The 25868-nt window shown below is 48.0% G+C and overlaps 1 protein-coding gene across 2 annotated transcripts; it reads left to right on the forward strand.

Moving 5' to 3' along the window:
• The first annotated feature begins 23 nt into the window (after window positions 1-23).
• POFUT1 (protein O-fucosyltransferase 1) lies at window positions 24-23245 on the forward strand. Of its 2 annotated transcripts, XM_027624250.1 has the most exons (7): window positions 97-229; window positions 1894-2015; window positions 6675-6857; window positions 8200-8312; window positions 17913-18105; window positions 19785-20027; window positions 22704-23245. In XM_027624250.1, the coding sequence occupies exons 1-7, from the start codon at window positions 97-99 to the stop codon at window positions 22890-22892; spliced, it is 1176 nt and encodes a 391-aa protein (XP_027480051.1). In that variant the 3' UTR covers window positions 22893-23245. The 2 variants fall into 2 exon arrangements, with proteins under 2 accessions (XP_027480052.1, XP_027480051.1); XM_027624251.1 differs by lacking the exons at window positions 17913-18105; window positions 19785-20027; window positions 22704-23245 and adding an exon at window positions 8605-9027 and having other exon boundaries at window positions 24-229.
• Window positions 23246-25868: the final 2623 nt, after the last annotated feature.

The raw sequence follows: 25868 nt of genomic DNA on the forward strand, positions 1-25868 counted from the left end.
CGGGCAGCGCGCGGGGACCGCCGGGAGCGGGGCGGACGCTCTCGTCCCTCCTCTCCCCGCCTCCGCACCGCGGCGCGCTCGGGCTCCGGAGCCGTCATGGGCGCCGCCGCGTGGGCATCGTCCCCCCTGCCGCTGCCTGTGTCTCTCTTGCTGCTGATTCTGCCGCTCCCGGGGCTGCCCGCGGGCTCCTGGGACCCGGCGGGTTACCTGCTCTACTGCCCATGCATGGGTAAGGTCTCCCGAGCCCTCTGCTCGAATGGGAAAACTGAGGCCCAGAGAGGAGAAGGCCCTCTTCTAAGGCGCCCAGAGATACCTTGACATGTCCAGGAGAGAACCCCAGCGCGGGGCATGGCCTGCTCCTCGCCTTTCTGCCTCAGTTGCGACGGCCCCGAGGGGCCTCTGTGTCCAACCTTCCATTTGGCAGATGAGGAAACTGAGACCAGGAGAGGTTATGTGTCTTGTGCAAGGTCTAAGCCAGCCCAGAGTTCAGTAAATGGAGTTAGCGGGGCAGGACTTGATGTCACTGACTCAACGTTGGCTCTGGACGATTCTTTCATCGTTCAACAAATATTTATAGGACCCCTACTCTGTGCCCGGAACTGTTTTCTGTTCTGGGGATACAGCAGTGGTAAGACAGAAAATGCCATGCCTTTGTAGAACCTTCATTTTAGCTAGGAAAGACAGACAATAAAAGATACAATAGATGATACGGACAATAAAAGATAAAAAAAATGAGTAATTATACATAGTATCTTAGAAGAGGATGAACACTATGGGAAAATAAAATAGAGAAGAGTAATGGAGAATCTAAAAGCTGCAATTTAAATGGGATGGTGGATTGTCACTGTAAAAGTCATTCCTTCTTAAAACCCTCCAGACTCCAGACCCTGATGATTTGGCCCTCTGCCCATCATTACTACCACTCCGTTCTCCCCAGATCCTCCAGCTGTAGCCACTCTTATTCCCTCTCTGTTCCTCACACATTTTCAGGTTCTGAAACCTGTGCTATTCCCTCTGACTGGAAAACCTTCCTCTTCACTTCTGCCAGGTCAACTCCTTCCCATTCTTAGGTCTCAGCTTAAATGTCACCAGAAAGGGCTTTGCTGACCTCAACACAAATAATCTCCACCTTACTGTTCTCTATCACCAAGCTTTTTCCATTTCTTCCTTGAAATGATCAGAATTTACTACTATATACTTGTCTCTCTAACTGGACTGTGAGTGCCTCGAAGGCAGAGACCTTATCTTTCTTGCTGAATCCCGTATTCCAGCACCAAACAGAGAGCCTGGCACATTGCGGCCTCTCAGTATTTGTGGAATGAATGAATGGATGTCATGCTGGGGCTAACGAAAAGAATCAGACAGGGTCCTTGCTCCTGAGGTATTCACAGGCTGAAGAAACAGCCAGTACAAAGGCCAGGAAGTGGGAAAGGACATTTGAGGAAAAGCAAAGAACCATAAATAGTTCCAATCCAAGGTGGGAGGCAGAGGAGGGGATTGAGTATAGCAGGGGGTTGATGAAAGGATTCCAGTGAATGAGGTGCTGGAGTTGCCCCTTCATGCACAGATGAATGGAGATAGAGGTGGAGATAGAGGTGTTCTTTCACCCTTGGATGAAAGAACAACAGGAGCAAAGGCATGGGGTCAGGATGGGAGGTGGAGAGCATATTTGGGAAATGGCAAGGAACCTAGAGCGGCTGAGGCAGAAGGGTAGGACTCGAGGGCCTTGAGTGTTAAACCCATGAGTCCAGACTTGATCCTATGCTGCCAGCTCCCCTGGCTCTCCTTGGTGTCCTGGCCCTTCCCACCCCTGGCCCTGCATCCTTTCCAAATCCTGCATGCCCCATGCCCTCGGTGTCCCAGGCCTCACCTCAACCACCATATACCATCCAGGGCGCTTCGGGAACCAGGCTGATCACTTCTTGGGCTCCCTGGCTTTTGCAAAGCTGTTGAACCGCACCTTGGCTGTACCCCCTTGGATTGAGTACCAGCATCACAGGCCTCCCTTCACCAATGTGAGTACCTCCCCTTATCCACCCTACCCCAGTCCTGTACCTCCTCTTGACACCCAGTCCTTCTCTGGGCTTTACCTCCTGCTCCTCTGAGCCTTCCCCAGTCCCCACCCCAAACTGTCTTCCCTGGCTAACTGACTAACACTTACCCAGTGCCTTCTGTCTGCCAGGCACTGTTCTGAGCACTGCATGAGGACTAGCTCTTTTCTCCCTCATCACATTCCTATGAGGAAATGGGCTTCAAGAGGTTAGGTAACTTGCTCAAGGTCATACAGCTTGTGAATAGTAGAGCTGGCACTCAAGCCCATGTCTGTCTGACTCCAGGGCCTATGATCTGAACCTAAAGCTCCATTTCCACCCCTGGTTGGTCCCACCCTCTGCTTATCCCATTAGTCAAAGGGTGATGGATGCTATTGTCAGTTTGAAGGAGAAACTGAGGCACGGGTTAGTTAATATTGTGTTCAGGGCCGCCAACCCAGGCAGTCTGGCTCCAGAGCTGTCTCGCCCCATCATGGTGATACTCCACATCCTCTAATTCCTTGCCTTTTCTTTGTGTCTTCCACTGATCCTATGTCTGTCTTTGTTCACACTGGATCCCCAGGGGCCTGGCAGTAGGAACTGAATTAATCTAATGAATTGACTCTAAAAGTTTTTAATAAACTTTAAAAAATTATATTTGTATGTACAAAAATGTATATCATTCTTACAGCCTTTTCTCTGTGTAGTTTTTTTTTGCTATTATTATTTTGTATGCCTAGATTAAGAGAGGTTTTTTATCAGTTAGAGGTTAAAAGCCAGAGGACCTAGGGCACCTGGGTGGCGCATTTGGTTAAGCGTCTGCCTTCAGCTCAGGTCATGATCCCAGGGTCCTGGGATCGAGTCCCGCGTTGGGCTCCCTGCTCCGCGGGGGCCTGCTTCTCCCTCTCTCTCTGCCTGCCTGCCTGCCGCTCCCCCTGCTGGTGCGCTCTCTCTCTCTCCCCCTCTCTCTGTGTCAAATAAATAAATAAAATCTTAAAAAAAAAAAAAAAAAAAAGCCAACGGACCTGAGATCGTAGTTTGGCTTTACTACTTAACTAGCCGTGTAGCCTGGACAGAGTACTTGATTTCTTCGTGCCTCAGTTTTCTCATCTTTAAAAGAGGCCAGTAGTAACAGTGACTACCTCCCATAATGAGTTAGTGATTGTAGCATGCCTTGAATACTGTATGCCTCTCTCTTAGAATCAGTAGTTCATCAATGAAAAGTGCTTAGGACATAGGAAGTCCTCAGTAACTGGGAGCCACTGATGTGCAGATTTTTTGCACTCACTGTTATAGTTTAGACATTGTCTGTCTCCTTCTGCCTTGTTTTCTTTCTCTTCCCTTGCCTTCTCAGCCAAGAATCTTTTGAGTCTCTACTTCTTTCTGTGGGTTACTCAACCCATCCCATTAGGCTCCCCTTCCCCACTGGGACTGTTCTCACAGAGGCCACCAGGGACCTCAGAATTGCCAAATCTAGGGGTCATTTCTTAGTCTTCCATCTATCCTTCTGGGTGGCACCTGGAACCGTGAGCCTCTCATCCCTCTTCTGTCTTCTAAGACATAGTCTGTTCCTGCTTTAGCCTGACTTCTCAGCATTTTTCTCATTGTGCTGTATGGGGGGCTTCTCTCTCTCCACTCACTGTTTAAATGTTGGTGTGCCTTGGGGCGCCTGGGTGGCTCAGTCAGTTAAGCGTTCAACTCTTGATTTCGGCTCAGATCATGATCTCATGGTTGTGAGATTGAGCCCCGAGTTGGGCTCTGTGCTAGGCGTGGAGCCTGCTTAAGATTCTCTCTCTCGGGGGCGCCTGGGTGGCTCAGATGGTTAAGCGTCTGCCTTCGGCTCAGGTCATGATCCCAGGGTCCTGGGATCGAGTCCCTCATCGGGCTCCCTGCTCCTTGGGAGCCTGCTTCTCCCTCTGCTTCTCTCTCTCTCTCTCTCCCTCTGTTTCTCATGAATAAATAAATAAAATCTTTAAAAAAAAAAAAAAAAAAGATTCTCTCTCTTGGAGCGCCTGGGTGGCTCTGCCTTTGGCTCAGGTCCTGATCCCAGGGTCCTGGGATTGAGCCCCGTGTCGGACTTCCTGCTTAGCGGGGAGCTTGCTTCTCCCTCTCCCTCTGCCTGTTTCTCCCCCTGCTTGTGCACACTCACTCTCTCTCTCAAATAATAAAGAAAAAAGATTCTCTCTCTCTCTCTCCCTCTCCCTCTGCCCCTCCCACTACCCCCACCCTCTCCCGTGCATGCGCACGCACTCTCTGTCTCAAAAAAATAAAATAAAATAAAAATAAAAAATAAATGTTGGTGTGTCTCCTCTTTCTGTTATTAGCTATGTGAACTCAGACGCGTTATCAGGAGTCTGTCTGCCTGGGTTTCTTCATAAGTAAACTGGAGATGGTTGTATTTCTACCTCTTAGAATTAGATGAGCAAGTCCGTGAAATGTGATGAGTACAGCACCTGGCACTAAGTCAGCACTCAATAAATAATTAGTTGCTATTATTACCATCATTTGCTTTGCTATAAATTTCTGTTGAGTCTTGTGGCTTTCACTATTCTCCACGTACCTCCCAATCTTTTCTGTGGCCCAGACTCTCCTCTGACCATAAGCCTGTGTTTCTTTCTAATTCCTAAGCCCTTGAGTCTACTTGGATGTCCCAGAGATACCTCAGATTCAGAAAGACAGAGCTGAACTTGGCATCTTTCCCTCTCAAACCTGTGTCACTTCTTATATTCCCAGCCTTAGTTTATGTTACCTCCATTCACCTGCATACCAAGCCCAGAACCTAGAAGTCATCCTAAATGCCTCCTTTTACCCTCTACTCCACCTTCCTTTACCTCTGCTAAGCTGTCCGTGCCTTCCATCTTCACTTGGACTTAATGCTCAAAAATACATGTTGAGTGAGTACTTGAACACATAGAAGGACCATTGTAGTAACCTCCTTATTCCTCTTCCTACCCTGATCTTGCCATCCATATGTTCTCTCCTCTGCCACCAGAGTGATCTTTCTTAAAAGGCAAATCTCTTTTTACTTCTGTTTGAAATCCTTCAGCAAGGGGCACCCGAGTGGCACAGTCGGTTAAGCATCCGACTCTTGGTTTCAGCTCAGGTTGTGATCTCAGGGTTGTGAGACTGAGCCCCGTGTAAGGCTCCATGCTCAGCTTGGAGTCTGCCTGAGATTCTCCCTCTGCCCCTCCCGCTCATGTTTTCTCTCTCTCTCTCTCTAAAAAGTAAAAAAATAAATCTGGGACTCCCGGGTGGCTCAGTCGTTAAGCATCTGCCTTCGGCTCAGGTCATGATCTCAGGATCCTGGGATCGAGCCCTGCATTGCTTCTCCCTCTCCCACTCCCCCTGCTTGTGTTCCCTCTCTTGCTGTCTCTCTCTCTGTCAAATAAATAAATACAGTCTTTAAAAAGTAAATAAATAAATCTTCACAAAAATAAAATCCTTCAGCAAGACCTTGTTGCTAATAAATATCCCAAATTCTGTTTGTTGAAATGCCAATGGCTCATGAAGGAAATCAGTTTGGGAAATTATATTCTCAATTCCCCATCCTCCAAAATTGGAGGTTCAAAATACACATTAGCATACTGAGAAGTTCTATAGTAAAGAAATCAGCTTAATGCAGCATTTCTCAGGTCTGTTTAACTCTGGAGCCTTTTGATTGCAGATTATCCCCATGAACTAGTGGAACATGCTTGGGAACCCTGACCTATAGGATAAAGTCTAAATTTTTATTCCATGGTGTTCTAAGAAATTTTTTTAAAATCTAGAAAACTAGAGATTAATATAACCACCATCCACGTACCCACCTCTAGAAGTGATCATTATTTAACATTTTCTCTTTGCTTCATGTCTTTTTTAAATAAAAGAAATAAAATATTACAGATGAAGTTGTTGAAAGATAAAGTCTCACGTGGCTCCCAAGGCTAGTCTCACTCCCTCCTCCTGGCCCCAGAGGCAGCCACTGTTGTGAACATAATGTCTTCTCCTTCTGAGGTCTCTCCTGTACTTCTGCTGTGGCACTGAGCATACCTGAACCCATCTCCCATGCAAAGTGGAAGAGCTTCTCTAGGGAAAATACAGAGAGGTGGAAGGAGCATTTTAAATTCTAGTAGATGCTGCAATATTACATTCTAAAGTGGTTGTTCCAGAATGTACATTTCGACTACCAGCCACATACAGCAGCCCCTATTTCCCCACTTCCCTTCCAACAATTAAAGTTAAGCTTTTAAATCTTTGCTGGTCTAATAAGTGAGAAGTGCCTTGTAACTGTGACATGCTTTTTTCTAGTTGTGAGTTTGTACATCTTTTGAATGTATTGGCTATGTGGGTTTTCTTTGCTGTGAGTTGTTCACTTCTGTCCTTTGCTCACATTTTCCCTTACATCATTTGTCTTTTTTCATCTAGATCAGCAAGCATTTCTGAACACAAAAGATGTTACTGTTTCTTCGTTAGTTTGCAAATAAATTCTCCCAGTCTTTTTCTCTTCTAGCTTTGGTGTCCTTTTCCAAAAGTTTTTCATTGGCTTATAGTCTGAGCTGTCTGGGTCTTGGAGTGTATGGTTTTAATGAATGTCTTATTAAAAGAGCCACTAGGATACTGAGGAGGGATCTCTGCCTCCCCTTCTGCACCTTTTCCTGTATGTAGCTCCATGTGTCCTACCAGAAGTACTTCAAGCTGGAGCCCCTCCAGGCCTACCATCGAGTTATCAGCCTGGAGAACTTCATGGAAAAGCTGGCACCCACTCACTGGCCCCCCGAGAGGCGGGTGGCATACTGCTTTGAGGTGGCAGCCCAGCGAAGCCCTGATAAGAAGACGTGCCCCATGAAGGTGGGTCTGGGGGACCTTTTCTGCCTGTTCCATGTCCTCTAGGCCCCTGAGACACTGTGACAGCAATATGTGGGGAAAGGCACTAGAAGGGTTAACATAGAAAGATGGAGATTTAAGTCCTATTTCTGACCTCTGTCAGCAGTGTCACTTTGGGCAGAGGACCTTCATTCCTCTGAGCCTTTATTTCTACCTGAAAAAGAAAGACACCAATCCCTGCTCTGTCTCACTCAATAATGTCACGAGGGCCAGGTGCAAGAGTGCTTATAAACTGTAAAGTGCCACATGAGTAATAATAATTTTTTTTTCACACCAGGAGAGAGAATGGGGGGAGAGGCAGAGGGAAAGGGAAGGGAGAGGGAATCTTAAGCAGGCTCCACTAGCCTGATGACTGGGGGCTCAATCTCACAACCCTGAGCTCATGACCTGGGCTGAAATTGAGTCAGACGCTTAGCCTACTGAGCCACCCAGGTGCCCCAAATAATAACTAATACTTCTATGGCACTTACTACAAGCCAGGTACCATAAGAGCTTTACACATATTAACCCACTTAATCTTCCAGCTGCTCCATGAGGGAAGTACTATTAATATCCCCATTTTATAGAGAGGACGCTGAGTGCAACACAGAGTTTCAATATTTTGCCCAAGGTCACATAGCAAATAAGCTGGGATTCAACTCTAGGTAATTTGGCTCCATTATCCACCGTCTTATCTTTTATACATTCCTGCCTTTCGGCAGGTAAATAAGAAATAGTCATATTTCATCAGGAGAAATTCGTAATTTTCTGGCACTTTGGGAATAAGACAATCCCCAGTATGTCTTTCAGTGCTTATGCTAAAGTTTAGGGAGGGTAGTTGAAAGAGCCATGAAATTTGAGAAAGGAGGCTTGGCTTATAGCCACGACACTGCCCTTACTTGCTGTGTGACCTTGGACAAGGGTCTTACCCTGTCTGGGCCCTGATTTCCATCTTGAAAATAAAGGCATCATGTTAGCTGGTCTCTGAAAGTCTCTGAAAGCTCTAGTCCAAGATCTAAAGCCCAAATTCAAAATCCACTTCCTTCCTCTACCCCCACTAGTGCTGCAGGGTCAGTGGGATGTGGCATGTTAGTGGGTAAGACTCCTTTAGACACTGTGGTGAACATCTGCTGGAAACCGGACTGGAGGCCGAGTTGCTCTCCTCAGTCCCCAGCTCAGGATTTACAAAGTGACGTTCCTATTGGCCATCCTATAAGGGGTTTCAGTCTAAGTCTAGTCTACTAGGGTTCCCCCACCCACAGTTCTTGGGCCCATACCCAGAGGGCTTTCTCTCCTCAGTAAGTCTTTGATCTCTCTCTTTCTGCAGGAAGGAAATCCCTTTGGCCCATTTTGGGATCAGTTTCATGTGAGTTTCAACAAGTCTGAACTTTTTTCAGGCATTTCCTTCAGTGCCTCCTACAAAGACCAGTGGATCCAGAGGTAACTTGGAGGGGGCAGTGTTGCTGGGTTTAGGGGAGGGGCATGGGGCCCCTGAGAATGCAGCACCTTCCTGACCCCCTCTCCCCCCCCGTACCACACCCTGATGTTTGAGACCAAAGGTGCGGCCATTCTGTCTGTTGAACTTGGGATCCTGTGTGATCTGTTCCCATCTCAACGCCTGACACGGTGGGACATTGACCTGCCACAAGGTTGAGCAAGAGTTTATCGGCCGATAAAGGATGTCATAAAAAGAGTATTGTGCAGTCACATGGGTCTTGATTTCCTCCTCTAGGCGTGAGAATCACTCCCCTGTTACCTTCCTCTTCACAAGGTGAGAATTGGAAGCAGCTTCTAGAGAAAAGCAACTTAAGGTGCAGACTGAGAAATGATGTCATCCTGATAATTGGATGTGCTTTATTAATTGCACTCCAGTAGGCCCTATTAAGAAAAATAGGTTAGCAGGGCACAGGCACAGGCTGTGAAATATTTATAGGGCGTCTGTCACGTATGAGACATACTGCTCAAAGGCCAGAGGTGATACATAAAAATGAGGAAGATCCAGCCTCAGCCTTCAGGGAGCCACATACTAGTTATAATGATGCTAACAAACAGAGTGCACTTGCCTTGATGCTATAGCATGGCAAGAAGGAACGTGAGCTTAAAAGTCAGACTTGGGTTCAGGGCTGTGAGGAACATGTGAATTCATACATGGTCATATCCCTCGGCATTCTGTAGACCAAGGATGGACTGATGTAGAGAAAGGAGTCCCGCACTTGGAATCAGACAGACCTGGCCTTGGACTCAGCCCTGCCTCTTTCTCAGGAGACCCTGAGCAGCCTCTCCAGCTGTCTGGCCTGAATATCCTCGTGGTTGAATGGAAGGAGCCCTGTGGCATTTGCCTCCTAGGGCATAGAGCGCATGGTTCATAGTAGGGGGCCAACCAGTATTAGCTGTTAATATTATTATTCACATGCTTTATTTCATATAAAGAGAAACTTTGGGAAACTCTATGAAGTGGGTTTTATGATTGATTTTCATTTGGCAGATAAGGAAACAGCTCAGTGAAGTAAGATAACTTGCCCAGGGAACCCAGCTGTTGAGAGGGCAGCTGCAGGCCGAATGTAACTCTTTAATACATAATAAAGCTGCTATTTATTTAGTGCCTACTGTGTACCAGACACCGTTCTAAGTTTTCATTTCACTACCTAAGTCTTCTAAGGTGATAACTCACTGGATCCTTCCACAAGTCTGTGCGACAGGAGTTACTGTCTTCTGTGCTTTACACATAGGGAAATTGAAGCAAAGAGGAGTGAAGTCTCTTGCCCAAGGTCACACAGCTTGAAGTGGCAAAGCTGGATTTGAACCCAGGCAGTCTGATTCCAGAGCACCCATTCTTTTTTTTTTTTTTTTTAAGAAGACTTTATTTATTTATTTGACAGAGACACAGCGAGAGAGGGAACACAAGCAGGCTGAGTGGGAGAGGGAGAAGCAGGCTTCCCGCCGAGCAGGGAGCCTGATGCAGGGCTTGATCCCAGGATCCTGGGATCATGACCTGAGCCAAAGGCAGACGCTTAACGACTGAGCCACCCAGGCGCCCCTAGAGCACCCATTCTTAATCACCACGGAGAATAGCTGTGCCTATAACAGCTGCCAATTCCCATTTGGGATTTCTGAGCTAATTCAGGAGCTACTGAGGATACTCAGTCATGGCAGGTTCTACTCCTCCCTCGTGGTTGATCTTGATAGGGTATTTCCATTTGATCACCTCGTTTCTAGAAGATATAGTGCCACGAAGGACAGAAACAGGTGATGTGTGGTTGGAGGGCCGAGACCTTGTCTCAGCTCGGGCTGCTATAACAAAATAGCACAGCCTGGAGGCTAAAACAACACGCTTGTTTCTCATGGTTCTGGAGGCTGGTGGCTCCTAAAGTCCAAGATCAGGGTGCCAGCATGGTTGGGCTGCAGTGATCTTTACTTGCTACCTTTTTGCTGTGTCCTCACATGTTAGAGAGCAGGCTCACTTATGAGGCACTAATCTCATCATGGGGGCTCTATTCTTATGACCTCAACTAAACTTTATTGCCTCCCAAATGCCCTACCTCCTAATATCATCACACTGGGGGTTGAGACCTCAACTATGAATCAGAGAGGGCGGGGGAGGGGGCACAAACATTCAGGCCATGAGAGACCTGAAGGGAAGGAGCCATCCATGGAAAAAGCTTGAGGGAAAGGTAGTTCTTCATGGTGGGGACATGGAGCACAGAGGCTCTGAGGCAGGAACAGGCTTGGTGTGGTGGAGGGGCAGACAGCCAGTGTGGCTTCGTGGAGTGAGTGAGGAAGAGAATGGGGACTGTTCCATCATTTGTTACTGAATAATAAACCAGTTTTGGAATGGGTCCCCAGCAGTGGGTAATTATTTCTCAGGTTCTGTGGGTTGACAGGGGTCAGCGAGGCAGTTCTGGTTTTTGGTTTTGCATCTTCTTTCTAGAATCCCAACTGTACAAAGTTTCAATCCATGTTAAACATCTAATTTCTTGCTATAAATATCCTTTAGAACCCACCGCAGACTGGGTGGGAGATTTTTAAATTTTTAATAAAGAAGAGAATTACATTTGCTCATAATCCACCACCCCCTTCAAAAAACACTCTTAGCAGCTTGGTGTATATACTTACATCCTCCAGTACTTTTACGAACACCTATATACCTACACAGATTAGCTTAACATGAAACTACTCTGTGTAGTTTGTGATTGAGTATTACTCAACTGCCTTTTCTGAGGAGGAATTAATATTATTTACCAGGTTAGTAAATATTGCTAGCAGGATCAGTTCTAAACGTAAACAAACACGAGATTTCAAAAAAATGGTTACTGGGATATATATGTGTATTTGTGCCAATGGAGTGTGTGTGTGTGTGTGTGTGTGTGTTATTTAATTATTTTGTAACCACGTTAAGTGTACATTCAGTAGCATTAAGTACTGTGCCCTGTTGTATGCAGCCACCACCACTGTCCATCTCCAGAACGTTTTCATCACCCCAGACAGAACCTCTGTACCCATTAAACAACTCTCCCCATTCTTCCATGCCCCCCCCGCCCTATCCCTTTATTCAACTTTTCTGTGTCTGAATTTGCCTATTCTAGGTCTCTTATAAGTAGAATGATATATTAGTCTTTTTGTTTCTAGCTTATTTCACTTAGCATAATGTCTTCAGATCTCATCTGTGTTGTGGTATACATCAAAATTTTAGTCCTTTTTTTTTTTAAAGATTTTATTTATTTAATTGATGGAGAGAAAGAGACACGGCGAGAGAGGGAACACAAGCAGGGAGAGTGGGAGAGGGAGAAGCAGGCTTCCTGCCGAGCAGGGAGCCTGATGCGGGGCTTGATCCCAGGACCCTGGGATCATGACCTGAGCCGAAGGCTGTCGCTTAACCAACTGAGCCACCCAGGCGCCCCAAAATTTTAGTCCTTTTAAGGCTGAATAGTTCATTATGTGCACGGACCACATTTTGTTTATCTATTCATCTGTTGATGGACACTTGGGTTAGCCAGTCACTTCTTGCTTTTGGTCTCATGTGGTTGAAGTCACCTGTCAGCTGTCAGCTGGTGCTGGAGTCTGGAAGCCCGGCTGGGCTGCATGTCCAAGAGGGCTCGCTCATGGCTAGCCGGTAATGCATGCTGTCATCGGGGAGCTCAGCTGGGGCAGTTGGCTGGTGTGGGTACACAAGGCCTCTCCATGTGGCTTGGACTTCTGACGGCATATCAGCCAAGTTCTGAGAGGATACAACCAGGGAGTGAATGTTTCAAGAGATGGGAAATAGAAGCTGCTGGCTCCTAAAGCCTGGGCCTGGTGACTGGGACAGTGTCACTCCTGCTTCATGCCGTTGGGAGGGGACACAGAGTCCACCTAACAAGAGAAGATTTGAAGAATTAATCTGCCATACAGGTGAGGAGCTTGGAGAAGAAGTGGGCAGGGGTCAGACTGCACAGGGCTTTGTAGGCCCTGGCAAAGCAGGCTGATAAGCAGCCTGAGTGCTTTGTAGGAGTGAGCTGGAGAGTGTATATATTCTAAACATTTTCTAAAATAGTGGACACTTGCTTGCTGTAGAAAGTTGTCCTTTGGGGGCGGGGGTAGAGGTGTAGGGAGAATGGCATTGGAAAGGGTCAGGCTTTTCCCCGGCTCACTGTGTGACGGAGTAGATTACTTCCCTTCTCCGGCCACCATTCCATCTGTAAAATGAAAGGGGTGAGCAAGGTCTGTGGTTTCCATACTGTTCCTCAGAGTTCTTGAGAAGGGCCTCTAGTGCCATGAGGCTGGCAATGCAGGGCCAACCTGGAGGGGCTCAGGTCCCTCCCACCACCACCTTTAACCAGTAATCCTCTTGTATATCAACTAAAAGCTTGGATGGCCACAGGTCTAGGTATACCAGGCCTAATTTAAGCCACATGTTACAGAAAACCCCAAATAACAGCAGATTAAGAAGATAGAAATGTATTGCTTTCTTCAGTAAGAGGAGTCCTGAGGGATGCAACCCGCCACTCGATGGCCGCTCCATCATACTGTCAGGACTCAGGCTGCCAACCCCGCCAAGCCAACCCCGTACCGGCTTTTATCCTCAGTGCCCCCTCACAGGGCTGATGAAGCATTAGCCATTACAGCGTTGCCCTAGGCAGCTGGAAGGAAAAAAGGGCAGAAGGGGGGCACAGCCTCACCTTTTTAAGGAACCTTTCTAGAAGTCCCATATAGCCCTCTTGCATCTCGTTGGCTAGTTCTTAAACACATGGCCATACCTTAGCTGTAAGAAGTACAGAGAAATCTCTTTATTTGGGGCTGCCATGTGTCCAGCTAATTCAAGGAGAAGGGGTAAGAGGTATTTCTTCCCCACTAGGTGATTTCTGAGAATCCTTCTAGCTCTGCTGCTTCTGAGTCTGTGAATACCCTGGCAGAGGTTTAATTCAACAGATATTTATTGCACATCAAATGTTGAAAGACCATGGACCATCATGCTGAACCATTCTCGTGGCATGAAGGTAACAGGTATTTGGAACTCCTAGGAAATCCTGACTATCACCATCACCATCATTGTCCTATTGCATGAAACCCACTGCAACTTTTTAGAAATTCAACTTTATGTTTTAGAGACTTGGCCACGTTGACCGTGTTAGCTTCTCTCAAAGTGTTCCACTTTGCACGACTAAGCACAGCAGCGCTGCAGTGGGCATGCCCCTTTCTTCACACCCAACCCAAACACCTCGGTCTGCAAAGACCTCCCAACCCTCCAAGACCAGCTGCCACTCCCAAGCCTCGGCTCCCTGTCCCGCTTCTCCTTTGCTGCCGTCTGCACACTGACGTGCTCGACAGCCATCTCCCCTGCTGCAGCGTCAGCCCACGAGGGTAGGGGCCTGGGCAATTCTGCTCCCCACAGTTCCCACACACACTGGCCCAGGGCTTGTGTCACAGAAGCAACAAGCAAGTGTTCGCTGACATCCTGGCTCTACATGACATTTGTTTCATTATAATAATCTCATATGTACATGTATGTGAATCACTGATCGAGCCTTATTATGTGACAGGCAACGTTCTACTTGCTTTACGTGTATGAATTCGTTTGGTTCTCACAAGAGCCCTGTGAGGTAAGCACTATTGTTATTCTCCTTTTACAGATGAGGAAATGGAGGCATAGAAAGCTTAAGTAACACGCCCATGGTCATGCAACCAGGAATTGGTGGAGCTAGGATTTGAATCCAAGGCAGTCTGCTCCAGAACCTGGTGTTCTTAACTATGCACCTCACTCCCAGCTCCCCCACTGCCATCAGTGAGACCCTCAAAAGCGGAGTCTGCCGTCTGTTTCTGATCTGTAGTCCCTAGCACAGGCCTCAACGTACAATGGGTACATCAGTATTTTTAGAATGAATGATTGAAGGAATGAGGATTCAGGGGTCTTACCAGAAAGACCAGGCCAGGTTGTCAGGGGTTAGAGGAAGAAGAAGCGCATATGAGCTGAACACCTACTACCATCTGGCCCTTAGCCAAACTCCTTTCTGATGTCACCTCCAAAGATTTCAAAAGTAGAAAGTTAGAGTTTGTGATCTCCCAGGCAGTGGAACACTAGGAGAAATCAGGAACTGTGCGCTCTCTGACCTCTTGGAGAGAATCTGCAGCGACCCTTGGTGAATTCTAGATTTGGAATGTCCATCCCCTCTCCCTAGATCTGGATTCGGCACATGGCTGCCCCACTGGAACATCAGCCATCATGACCTGATGAGCATCAAGAGGCCCAGACTGAAGTGTTCATTTACTCCCAATGAGAGAGGAGAGTATTGTTTGGAAAGAAAGGGAGTGCTAAGGGTGTTGTTTGGAAACAAAGCTTGACCAGCTCCATTTGCCCCTGAGCGCCCTAGGTCCGGCCCTTAGCCTGGTCACTGTCCAGCTGAAAAAGGCATATTCTCTTGCTGCTGGGTGCAGTGAACCTCTGGGGTTCTTCCCCACCACCCCTCCACTACTGAGATTCCTCCACCCATCTGGAGTTTCTTTATGCACAGCATCCACTGATGTGCCCAGAGTACATATGTGGGACACTGGATGAACACCATCCTGAGTGCAAAGGATGCAGGGACATGAAGGAGGCAGGACCTTGCTCTCAACGTCCCTGTCAGGAAGGACTACCTTTCTCTCCCACTCTTCTCGGGGATGGCTCCTCATCCTTCGGGTCTCAGTCTGGTCCCAGCCCTGCCAATTACATGTCACCTGTTTACGGCCTCTGAGGAAGGCTGCAGCCTGGGAGCACACTAACAGTAAGGGCTGACGGTAGAGCAGGGGAGACGGCTGTCGAGCATGTCAGTGTGCAGACGGCAGCAAAGGAGAAGCGGGACAGGGAGCCGAGGCTTGGGAGTGGCAGCTGGTCTTGGAGGGTTGGGAGGTGTTTGCAGACCGAGGTGTTTGGGTTGGGTGTGAAGAAAGGGCCGTGCCCACTGCAGCGCTGCTGTGCTTATTCGTGCAAAATGGAAAACTTCGAGAGAAGCTAACACGGTCAACGTGGCCAAGTCTCTAAAACATAAAGTTGAATTTCTAAAAAGTTGCAGTGGGTTTCATGCAATAGGACAATGATGGTGATGGTGATAGGATTTCTTAAGACTTTCTATGTGCCGAGTACTGTTCTAAATGCTTTGCTTATATTAATCCATTTAATCTTCTCAAGAGCCCTACGAGTCAGGAGCTATTATTAGCTCTATTATACAGATAAGGGAAGTGCTGCTCAGAATGGGTAAGTCACCTGTCCGAGTTAGTAGGTGGCATAGTCGACATTAGCACAAGGCCGTCTGGCTCGACAGCCTGGACCTTTACCATTACATTGTGTGAAAAGCACACAGAATAATACCTTTTTGCACAAATAGTAAAAGTGTAGTCATGCATAAAGCCACTGTATCTTCTGGGAAGAGGAAGTAAAGGAGGGAAAGATGACGGGATAGACCTTTTATTTCAGTGTCTCTTTTTTAAACAATCTGAGGGGCCTGGGTGGCTCAGTCGTTAAGCGTCTGCCTTCGGCTCAGGTCATGATCCCAGGGTGCTGGGATCGAGCCCCTCTCAGGCTCCCTGCCCAGTGGGAAGCCTGCTTTTCCCTCTCCCACTCCCCCTGCTTGTGTTCCCTCTCTTGCTGTCTCTCTTTCTCTGTCAAATAAAATCTTAAAAAAAAAAAATAACAAATCTGAAACCCAGCGAAGTATTAATATCTGCTAATTTGGGTCATGTGTATGTAGGTTGTAAAGCTATTTTCTGTATTTTCCTGTTATGCTTTGAAATATTTAATAACTTTTCATTGAAATTTTTATTGAGGTAATTGTAGATTCACATGTTGTAAGAAATAATACAAAGACAAGGAAGGAAGGAAGAAAGGAAGGAAAGAAAAGAAAACAGAAAGAATACAAAGAGGTCTCAGATACCCTTTACCCAGTTTCGCTCATTGCTGGCATTTTGCAAAACTATAGTACAGTATCACAACCAGGATGTTGACATTGATACAATCCACCCATCGTATTCAGATTGTCCTAGTTTTACTTGCACTCACTTCTATATGTGCACGTGTGTGTGTGTATTTAGGTCTGTTCGATTTTACACATATATAGGTTGTAACCACCACCACAGTCAAAATACCCAAACAGTTCTAACTTCACAAGGATCCTCTGTGACCAGTGTATGACTACACCTATGTCCTTAACCATGCATGTGCGTGCGCGCGCGCACACACGGGCACACACCCCCTAGCCCCTGACAACCACTAATCTCCATTTCTGTTCTCTGCTCTGTTATGTCATTTCAAAAATGTTACATAAATGCAATCACAGTATGTACGATTGAGGGCTTGGCTTCTTTCGTCCTGCATAGCTCCCTTGAGATCCGTCCCACGTTGTTGCCTGTCTCGGTAGTTTGTTCCTTGCTATTGCTGTGTCGGATTCCGTGGTGGGATGCACCATGGTTTGGTTAGCTAGTCACCTGGACATTAGAGCTGTTTCCAGTTTGGGGCTGTTATGAACAAAGCTGCTCTGAACATTCGTATACTGGTTTGTGTGTGAATATAGGTTTTCATTTCTTTGGGATAAATGCCCAAGAGTACAATTGGTGGGACATATGGTAACTGCATTCTAGTTTTACAAGAAACTGCCAAACTGTTTGCCAGAGTGGCTGTGCCGATTTCAGAATTTTAAGAAAAGGCTTTTGGCTGACAGAGGGAAGGCAGTCCAGGTCAAGGCAAGAAGCATACAGAGATCTGGAGCTTGAAAGTGCATTCGAGTTGATGGAACTGTCAGGATGTTTCGTGTTGCTAGGACAGACTCTGGATTTAGCTGAAGAGGGAGCATGGGTTCGCTCCTCACTCATTCAGTCAACAAATATTCACTGAGCTCTTACATGTGCCAGACACCGTCCTAGTCACATGGAGGCATGCCTTCGGAAGTCTTTGTCTAGTAGAAAAGACAGGGTGAAGTAATTACGATGTGCATTGTGTACAAGGAAGGAGAGCCTTCGGGACAGTATGACAGCATCCGTAGATGGCAGGTTTTCACGAGGGCAGGGATCATGCCTGTCTTGTTCTCCCCTGGGCCCCAGCACATAGTAGGCAGTCAACAAATATATGTTAAATGTCGCACAAATGGCCTCACCCAGTGTACACATTGCCTGTGAGCCTGACCTGTCCACGGCCCTGTGGAAGCTGCTGCATGTCCCAGTCCCGCCATGTGGGTAAAAGGGCAGAGGCGCGGTCCAGACACCCCACCCCGGAGTGAATTACCACACCACAGACTGGAAGCCAGCATGACATACAAAAGGTTGGCATGCTCTACTGTAAATTTTTAATTGTTAAGCAAGCAAAGAGGGTTGTAAATTCCGTGCGGCGGGACGGTATTGTATATTGTGCCTGTTGTCGCCGCCCCGGTTCCTTATCAGCCTATTGGGGTTTCTCAGCCTCTCGTGCTTCTTGCATGTTAGCGGGGCCCCTTTGCAGGGTCTCTGGGGCATGGCGCAACACCATCCTTTGTCCTGTGGGGGAGGCGGCCAGGCTGTGTGTCCTCTGTCTGACTTCCCCTCCTTCCGTCTCCTGCCTAGATTTTCTCCAAAGGAACATCCAGTGCTCGCCCTGCCAGGGGCTCCGGCCCAGTTCCCCGTCCTGGAGGAACACAGGCCACTCCAGAAGTACATGGTATGGTCAGACGAGATGGTGAGGACGGGAGAGGCCCACATCCGCACCCACCTCATCCGGCCCTACGTGGGCATTCACCTGCGCATTGGCTCGGACTGGGTAATTTCTCCCTTCCTCTCAGGGCTGGCTTGGACATGTCCCTGATTAGGGCCCATGCCTGTGGATGTTGAACCCTGAACCCACTGCACCGAGTCCCAGCCAGGGCAGAGAGGTCTCACTCAGCCAAATCCACGGGGCTGTGTTCCACGATCCCGCCTTAGACACATGAGAATTGTGACTGCAAAGTGCTTGCTTGCCAGCCCTCGTTTTAACAATAGCCATTTTTGTCCTTATTTTGCAGATGGTTAAATAAACATCAAGCTAGACTCCAAGTCAGGCAGCAAGCCAGAGAGAGACCCAGAGCCCAGGAGTCTTGTGGTCCAGCTAATTGTTTAGCCAGTAGACTCTTTGTTGAAAAACAGGCTCTGGAGATTGGGTGGGGCTCTCAAAACTGAAGATGTCATCCTCCAAATTTGGAGGCTGCTTAAATGTGCAGAAACCTCATCAGATTATCTTCTGTGTAAAAATAACAGGAGAAATGTAGACAGTCTCCTTAATTTACATAAGAGAATATATGTATATATGTATGTTAGAAATGCTCGTTGTTGAAGACTTGAAAAATACTGCAAAGTGATGAGGTTTTACAGAGAGGTGTTGTACGTGGGTTTTCTTTTCCTTATGACTTTCTTAGTAACTTTTTCTTGTTTCTAGCTTCCTTTATTGTAAGAATACAGTATGTGATACATATAACATACAAAATGTGTGTTTATCAACTGTTTATGTTATCAGTAAGGCTTTTGGTCTACAGTAGGCTATTAGCAGCTAAGTTTGGGGGAAGTCAAAAATTATATATGGGGTAGGGGATGGCGGCCCCTATGCCCTGTGTCATTCAAGGGTCAACTATAGTCACACATTGACTCCCTTCCTGCCCTCCTTCCATAAAGAAAAGGAACCAGGCTCAGAATATCTTGTGAGTGGTTTTAGCCAAACATTTAAGAAACAGTTTCTATCTATACATGCCTAGAACATAAAAAGACATAAGATGCTATTTTTCACAAAGCTAGCATAACACTAACCCAAACTCGGATAAGGTCAATTCAGAAGAGTAGAGCTCATTCTCACAAACATAAATGTGCAGATCCTAAGTAGAATATCAGCAAGTAAACTCCAATAACATATTAAAGAGCATATGAGACAAGTAAACCTTATCCCAGGAATGCAACGAAATTCACTATATTAGCACCCAAAGAGGAAAAATCATATAATCATCTCAGTAGAGGCCAAGAAAGCATTTGATAAAAGCCAACACTCAGTCATGATTTAAAAAAAAAAAAAAAAAGCCTCTTAACCAACTGGGAATTGAAAGGACCCACCTTAACTTGATAAAGGCTATCTCTCCGAAACCCACAGCAAACATGTACTTCATGGGAGCTACCAGAAGTGTTCCCACTGAAGTCAGAAATCAGATAAGGCTGCCGTTATCACCACCACGGTTCAGAATTCTACTGGAGGTCCCAGATAATACAGTTAAGACTAAGAAAAAAATATTTTGTAAAAAGCCAGTATGCCACTAGAGAGAAACAGCCGCTGTTCCTGTCTTGATGCGTTTCCCTCTTCCCTCAATACTTTTTTTAAAAACATAGTTGAGCTTCTGTATAGCCTTTTTCCACTTAGTGGCTCTTGCTTCTGGGGCCTCGGCCAGCTGCTGTCTTTAACCGTGTCCCCCCACGACCCTGCAGAAGAATGCCTGTGCCATGCTGAAGGACGGGACTGCGGGCTCCCACTTCATGGCCTCCCCACAGTGTGTGGGCTACAGCCGCAGCACGGCCGCCCCTCTCACCCTGACTATGTGCCTTCCTGACCTGAAGGAAGTCAGACGGGCCGTGAAGCTCTGGGTGGATGCACTGAATGCCCAGTCAGTCTACATCGCCACGGATTCCGAGAGTTACGTGCCCGAGATCCAAGAGCTCTTCAAAGGGAAGGTGTGTATGGTCCCAGTGGGGGTGTAGGAGGAAGGGAATCCAAGAAAGCTCCAGGGCGGTCCCACCGCTCCCCTACATGCTTCATGTCCTCCTGACACTTACATGTCCACTTCTTTTTTTTTTTAAGATTTTATTTATTTATTTGACAGAGAAGAGTGAGAGAGCACAAGCAGGGGGAACAGTAGAGGGAGAGGGAGAAGCAGGCTCCCCGCCAAGCAGGGAGCCCGATGTAGGGCTCGATCCCAGGACCCTGAGATCATGACCTGAGCTGAAGGCAGACGCTTAACCATCTGAGCCACCCAGGCGCCCCTAGATGTCCACTTCTGCTCCAATTCCTATCCTTCCTTCAAACCCCAGCCCAAACACCCTGGCACATTCTCTCCAGATTTCCCTGCGCTCTTGTAGCTTCCTACTGAAGCCATCACCGCATTTTACCACATCGGCTCTGGAGGCACTCTCTAGTCTGTGTGAGGCCAGAAACACGGCCCACTTCCCAAGAGTTGTGGCTCCTTAAAGGCAGAGTCCAAGGCTGACTCACTCTTCTGTTCCTCAGCATCTGGGGGCCTTGCCATCACCAATGTCCACGACAATGCCTAACACAGTAGATGCTATGTAACCGTCGAATAAGGACATAAAGAGTGGGCCCGTGGGAGAGACCCAGTGTAGCAGAGAGATTAAGGGCCTGGACCCTGGAGCCGGAGAATGTGAGCACTGCTCACTGTGCTGTCTGCACAAGGTACTGTAGCTCTCTGTGCTTCTGTTTCCTCTTCTGTAAAGTGGGACTGAGAGCAGTCCTATCTCATTGGGCGGTAGTGCAGGTCAGATTGAAGCAACAAACAGTTCCAGGACAAAACAAGTCCTCAGTAGTGTTAGCAGTCACCAATAGTAGGAGTAGGTGATTGATGAATAAAGGGAAGTCTCTTTTGTGCTTAGTAAGTGGTGAATGGTAAATATTCAGTGTGTGAGTAAAGAGCGGATGTGTTTGGTACTCTATCAGTGGAGAGTAGGTAATAAGTAAGTATGTATCAATAAAATGACTGAAGTAATGGTAAGCATTCAGTAAGATTTGTGGATGAATGAAAGCCCTAAATGCTTGCACAGACCTTAAAAGATTGGCTTTCTAGCAGTGAGAACCCTTGGCTTTATGGGAGGGGCCCCGTTCTCCCTTTTACCCCAGACACGGGCTGGAAGCCCTGACTTGTAGAGAAGGTGCTGAAGCCGAGCATCCTGGCCTCCCTCCCACCCACCCACGTTATAGAAGACCATCAGAGCCGGGAGCCCTCAGGACTCCTCTAATGCAACCCCTGTATTTTATAGCTGAGGAAACCAAGAAGGAATAGAATTTACCCAAGAGGTCTCAGAGCTAATTATAGTGGGCCTGACACAGAGCGGGTAAGTTTCAGAGCGTGGGTGGAATTGCTCGGGGATTTTGGCCATGAATAAACCAGTAGTATTTCTTTGCTGCCATCCACAGAGCAAGATGATGATTTTTGTTACATCAGAAATCTCTGTGTGACAGCAAAGCACTTTCAGCCCCAGCTCTGCCCACACCCCCACCTCTGTACTAAATTGAAGCATTTGGAGAGTCCCAGGGAGTTTTTTTGTGAGTTTTTAGAGTTGATATATTTGTTACACCTTGAGCCTCTTGCCATTTTCTATTTCCTGTTCCTGTGCCCCTGTTCTTGCCCTTCCCCACTCCTCAGCCCCTTTCTCCATGGGCTCAGAGCCCACCCTTGCTCCTCATTTAAGCTGGTGCCCTGCTGAGCTGGGGATACTGGTAAATAAGATGTGGTCTTGCCCTGTAAAGCTCCCAGTCTAGACTCAGGAAAAGAGACTTTGCACCGAACTCTAATGTATGCTGCATGAGAGGTCTAGGAGCTCGAGTAGGGGCAGGGGCTCACTCATTCACTTGTCCAGTCAATAGATGTTTACTGAGGCAGGCCCCAGCCAGCAGTGACCAGAAGGCTGCCACAGCCCTGACCCCATCAGGTGCAGGAGACAGATATTAATCAGAGTAGAAACTACAAACTGAGATGTGTGCTGCAAAGTAAAGGAATGTGGTTTGGGAGAATGTAGAGCAGAGGACTCTGGCCTAGATCGGGGTCCACAGAGGTGAAACTGGAGCTGCAGAGTGAGGGCTAAGTAAGAATTAACCAGACAAAAAGATGAGCACCCCGAACAGAGGGAGAGTGCATGCAAAAGTCCTGAGGCAGGAGGGAGCCTCGTGGGTAGTGGCTGGAGCTCAAGGGGAGATGGGGAGAATATGAGAGGTGGAGAGGTGACTTGAACAGGGCTTTGTGGGCCCCATTCAAGATTTGTCGTCTTCATCTATAGAGCAGTAGGGCATCATTTAAGAGTGTTCAGCTTAGGGCGCCTGGATGGCTCAGTCGGTTGAGTGTCTGCCTTTGGCCCAGGTCATGATCCCAGGGTCCTGAGATTGAGCCCTGCATCCGGCTCCCTGCTCAGCGGGGAGCCTGCTTCCCCCTCTCCCACTGCCTCTCCGCAGCCGCTGGGTAATACTGCTGCCAGAATGCCCGACCCCACGCCCTGGTCCTCTCTGCCCCATCTTCTGTGTCTGTCACTTCCACACGAGGGAAGAGAGCTGAGGGTATGGCTGCAGGCCTTGGCCGAACTGGTCACCACCCTGTTGGAAACATTCTTCCCTTCCTCCTGCAGGTGAAGGTGGTGAGCCTGAAGCCTGAAGTGGCCCAGATCGACCTGTACATCCTTGGCCAAGCTGACCACTTTATTGGCAACTGTGTCTCCTCCTTCACTGCCTTCGTGAAGCGGGAGCGGGACCTCCAGGGGAGGCCGTCCTCTTTCTTTGGCATGGACAAGCCCCCTCAGCTGCGGGATGAGTTCTGATCCTGGCTGGAGCACATCACCAGTCTGAGCTGGTCGCACTTGCCAGGCCTGGCAGCCAGCAGTGCTCCCAGCATGGATTCTCAAGAGTGCAAGCTCCTCTGCTCCCCTGCCAGAGACAGAAAAGCACCAGGGACTTCTGGAGGAGAAGGACTCCATCTCCCAGGGCACAGGGCTTTCAGGCTCCTGGAGCCGGAGCATCTCTGCTCCCTTTGTGCCTCCTGCTGTTTCTCCTGGGAATTTCGCACACTGGCAAAGCAGTCCAACCGCTGTCTTTTGGTCTGCCCTGCTCTGAGCAGCCTGGGGGGCTAATCTCTTCAGCGATTTTTTTATAGAGAGAGAAACAGAGATTCTTATAGTTTTGATATGAGATCATGATTACCCGAGAACTCTCCCTCATTTTTAAAAATCAGTGAAGTTCATTAACGTAAATACCTAAAGTGACCTTGAATGAGGATGAGGCCAGGGGTGGAGTGGTTGTATTGACCCTTTTTCCAGATGACCCAAAGTAGCCCTTAGAACAGGCCGGAGACATCCCCACTGCCTGGCCAGAGCCATTGTCAGCCCGTCTTCCGAGGCCATTTCCAGGGTTTGGGGCATGGGCACTCATCTCTATTATAAACACTGTGCAAATGGAAGTTATTGATCAGGATGCTGTGCAGTGCTCTGCAGACACTGAGTGCTGCTCACAAAGCACGTTCCAAGCAAGGGGCAAGTGCCATCAAGCCAGACCATCATGGTATTGCTGTCAGAGTCTCCTAGTGGTTGGTGGCCTGCCACAAACCTGGCTCCATCGAGATCTTGGAGCACCAGGGCCCAGGGCTGGATGGCCCGGTGGCATCCTTCTGAAGGCTGCCCTCTCCCCTTTCATCTGTTTCCCAAGGGGCCTGGTTGTAGAATTTTGCCATTAAGTTGCTATCCAAGGCCTGTCCCTCGACCCTCCCTCCTGGGGCTGGAGCCCTCAGGCCATATTCTCACCAGGGCATGTTTGCTAAGCCTCTGACCGGATGAGATGCCCCTGACCCAGAAGCCATCAGATTCCCAATGTGCCCCTTCCCATCCAGTGGAATCTCTGCCAGCCCCATGAGGCTAAAAAGTCGTGAGTTTGTCTCTCAGATGCTAGAGTTGTGATAATCCATGACTCCTAAGAGTCTATGGTGTTTTGGCCTTGTGGTTCTAAAATTCATGTCTAACACCTGCTGGTCTCTTCCCCACCATGTGACTTCCTTTGGCCTTCAGTCCTGGGAAGGTAGAGGAAACTGATGAGAGCCAGGCCCAAAGCTCCATGCAGGGCCTCCCCCTCAGATTACCTTTGGGAAGAAACACTGTCTCTGTCGAGGCAGACTGGGCCAGAGGTGGCAGAGCGACAAGGATCTCAAACACTAAAGGTGGCATTTGCTGCTCAGAGCTGTCACCCGACTTGAAGCAGAGAAACTAGAGAAAGGGCTTTTGTGTTTTCCCTCTTGGGAAAACAGTAAAATATTCTAAATCCTGGGTGGACTCTGAGACATGGCTCGTCTGTCTGGACTTGTTCACAAGCTTCATTCAGAGGTACGGGAGCCTGAGCACCCCTGCCTCCGTGGGGTCGTTGGGAAGGTGTGGCTCATTGGCTGATTTTGTTGGCTGAATTCATTTGCTGATCACAGCCTCACACTAGGCACATGCTTTAGAGTCTGGGGCTCTAACGGGCCATCCAGACCACTTTGATTAGCGTTGGCAGTGATAATAGCTGTGTTTCTGGACAAGAGGTTGCCGGGTTGTAGTCAGATTCAGTTGTGTTCCATAGGCAAGCACTTTGCTCCTCTTTGACCCAGTTGCCTCGCCTATAAAAATGATGATAAAACAGACAGGGTTGTTGAAAGGCTCCCATCAGATAAAAGAGGCATAAGAGCGCTTTGTAAACTGAAAGAGCCAAAGGCACGTATATATATGGCTGTTGATTAATTTGATGGCCTCTTGTTGCACACCTACTCTGTGCCAGGCACTGTGCTTATTAAGTGCTTTATGGGACTTGAGACCTGATTCCAGTCCTGGGGAGTAGGAGCTGTCAATATCCTTCTCCTTCTGCACAGGGAAAAACCAACACTCAGAAAATTCTCATCATTTTCTCAAGGCCACATAACTGGTGGTGTTAAGCCAGCATCTGCCCTCCCAAAGCCATTACCATTAGCCGTATACCCTACTGCCACCACTTCACAGGATGCACTTTACACGGGGTGTGTGTGTAGGCTTCAGGTGGGAGACCCGTCATCCACTTTAGTTCCCCCACTGGGCTCCTGCTGTGTATGGGTCTGTCACTGCCAGGAGGTTTGGGGGAAGGAGAGATCACCCAGGAAAGAAAGCCCACATGAAGCTTACAGTTCTTTTGAGTGTTTAGCCCGCCATTCTTTCATTCAAATCACCTGCTGTGTGCCAGGCACTGTGCTAGGTATGAGGATTCAGCAGAGAATCAGACAGAAAGCCTTTGTTCTCAAGGGATTTGCATTGTATTAAGTATAGGACGCAAGGAACAAATTTTATCAGGGAGGGTATTGACTGCTATGAAGAAAAATAAAGGGTATGGGGGAGTTGAGAGAGGGAGCAGTGCTGTTTTGGATGAGGAGTTCAGGTAAGCCCTCTCTGAAGAGCCACCAGGAGGAAGGAGGGGACCACTCATTCAGATACCTGGAGGCAGCACATTCCAGGCAGAGGAAGCAGCAGGTGCAAAGGTCCTGAAGCTGGAGTGAGTGAGTGAAGCATGGCCAGGAAGCCAGCTTGGTTGGAGGAGCCAGAGCAAGGCAGGAAACAGAGTAGTCAAGGTCCTATATCCTGGAGGGCAGTGGTGGTAAAGTCAAGACTTTTATTTGGAGAAATCGGAAGCCTTTGCAGGATTCTGAATGGAGGAGGGTCATGATCTGTTTATAGTTTGAAGGACCCCCCCCAGCTGCCACATGGAAAAAAGATGGGAGGGGTAGAAGCGGGAGACCAGTGCGGGGCTGA

The sequence above is a fragment of the Zalophus californianus genome, chromosome 8, assembly GCF_009762305.2.
Source record: "Zalophus californianus isolate mZalCal1 chromosome 8, mZalCal1.pri.v2, whole genome shotgun sequence".
NCBI lineage: Eukaryota > Metazoa > Chordata > Mammalia > Carnivora > Otariidae > Zalophus > Zalophus californianus.

Bases quoted from the DNA above. Each gene is read 5' to 3' on its own strand.
- POFUT1 (XM_027624250.1), top strand. From the start codon at position 97: ATGGGCGCCGCCGCGTGGGCATCGTCCCCCCTGCCGCTGCCTGTGTCT. The intron at 8,313-17,912 runs GTAACTTGGAGG...TCTCCTGCCTAG, and splicing joins AAAGACCAGTGGATCCAGAG to ATTTTCTCCAAAGGAACATC. The intron at 20,028-22,703 runs GTGTGTATGGTC...TTCCTCCTGCAG, and splicing joins AAGAGCTCTTCAAAGGGAAG to GTGAAGGTGGTGAGCCTGAA.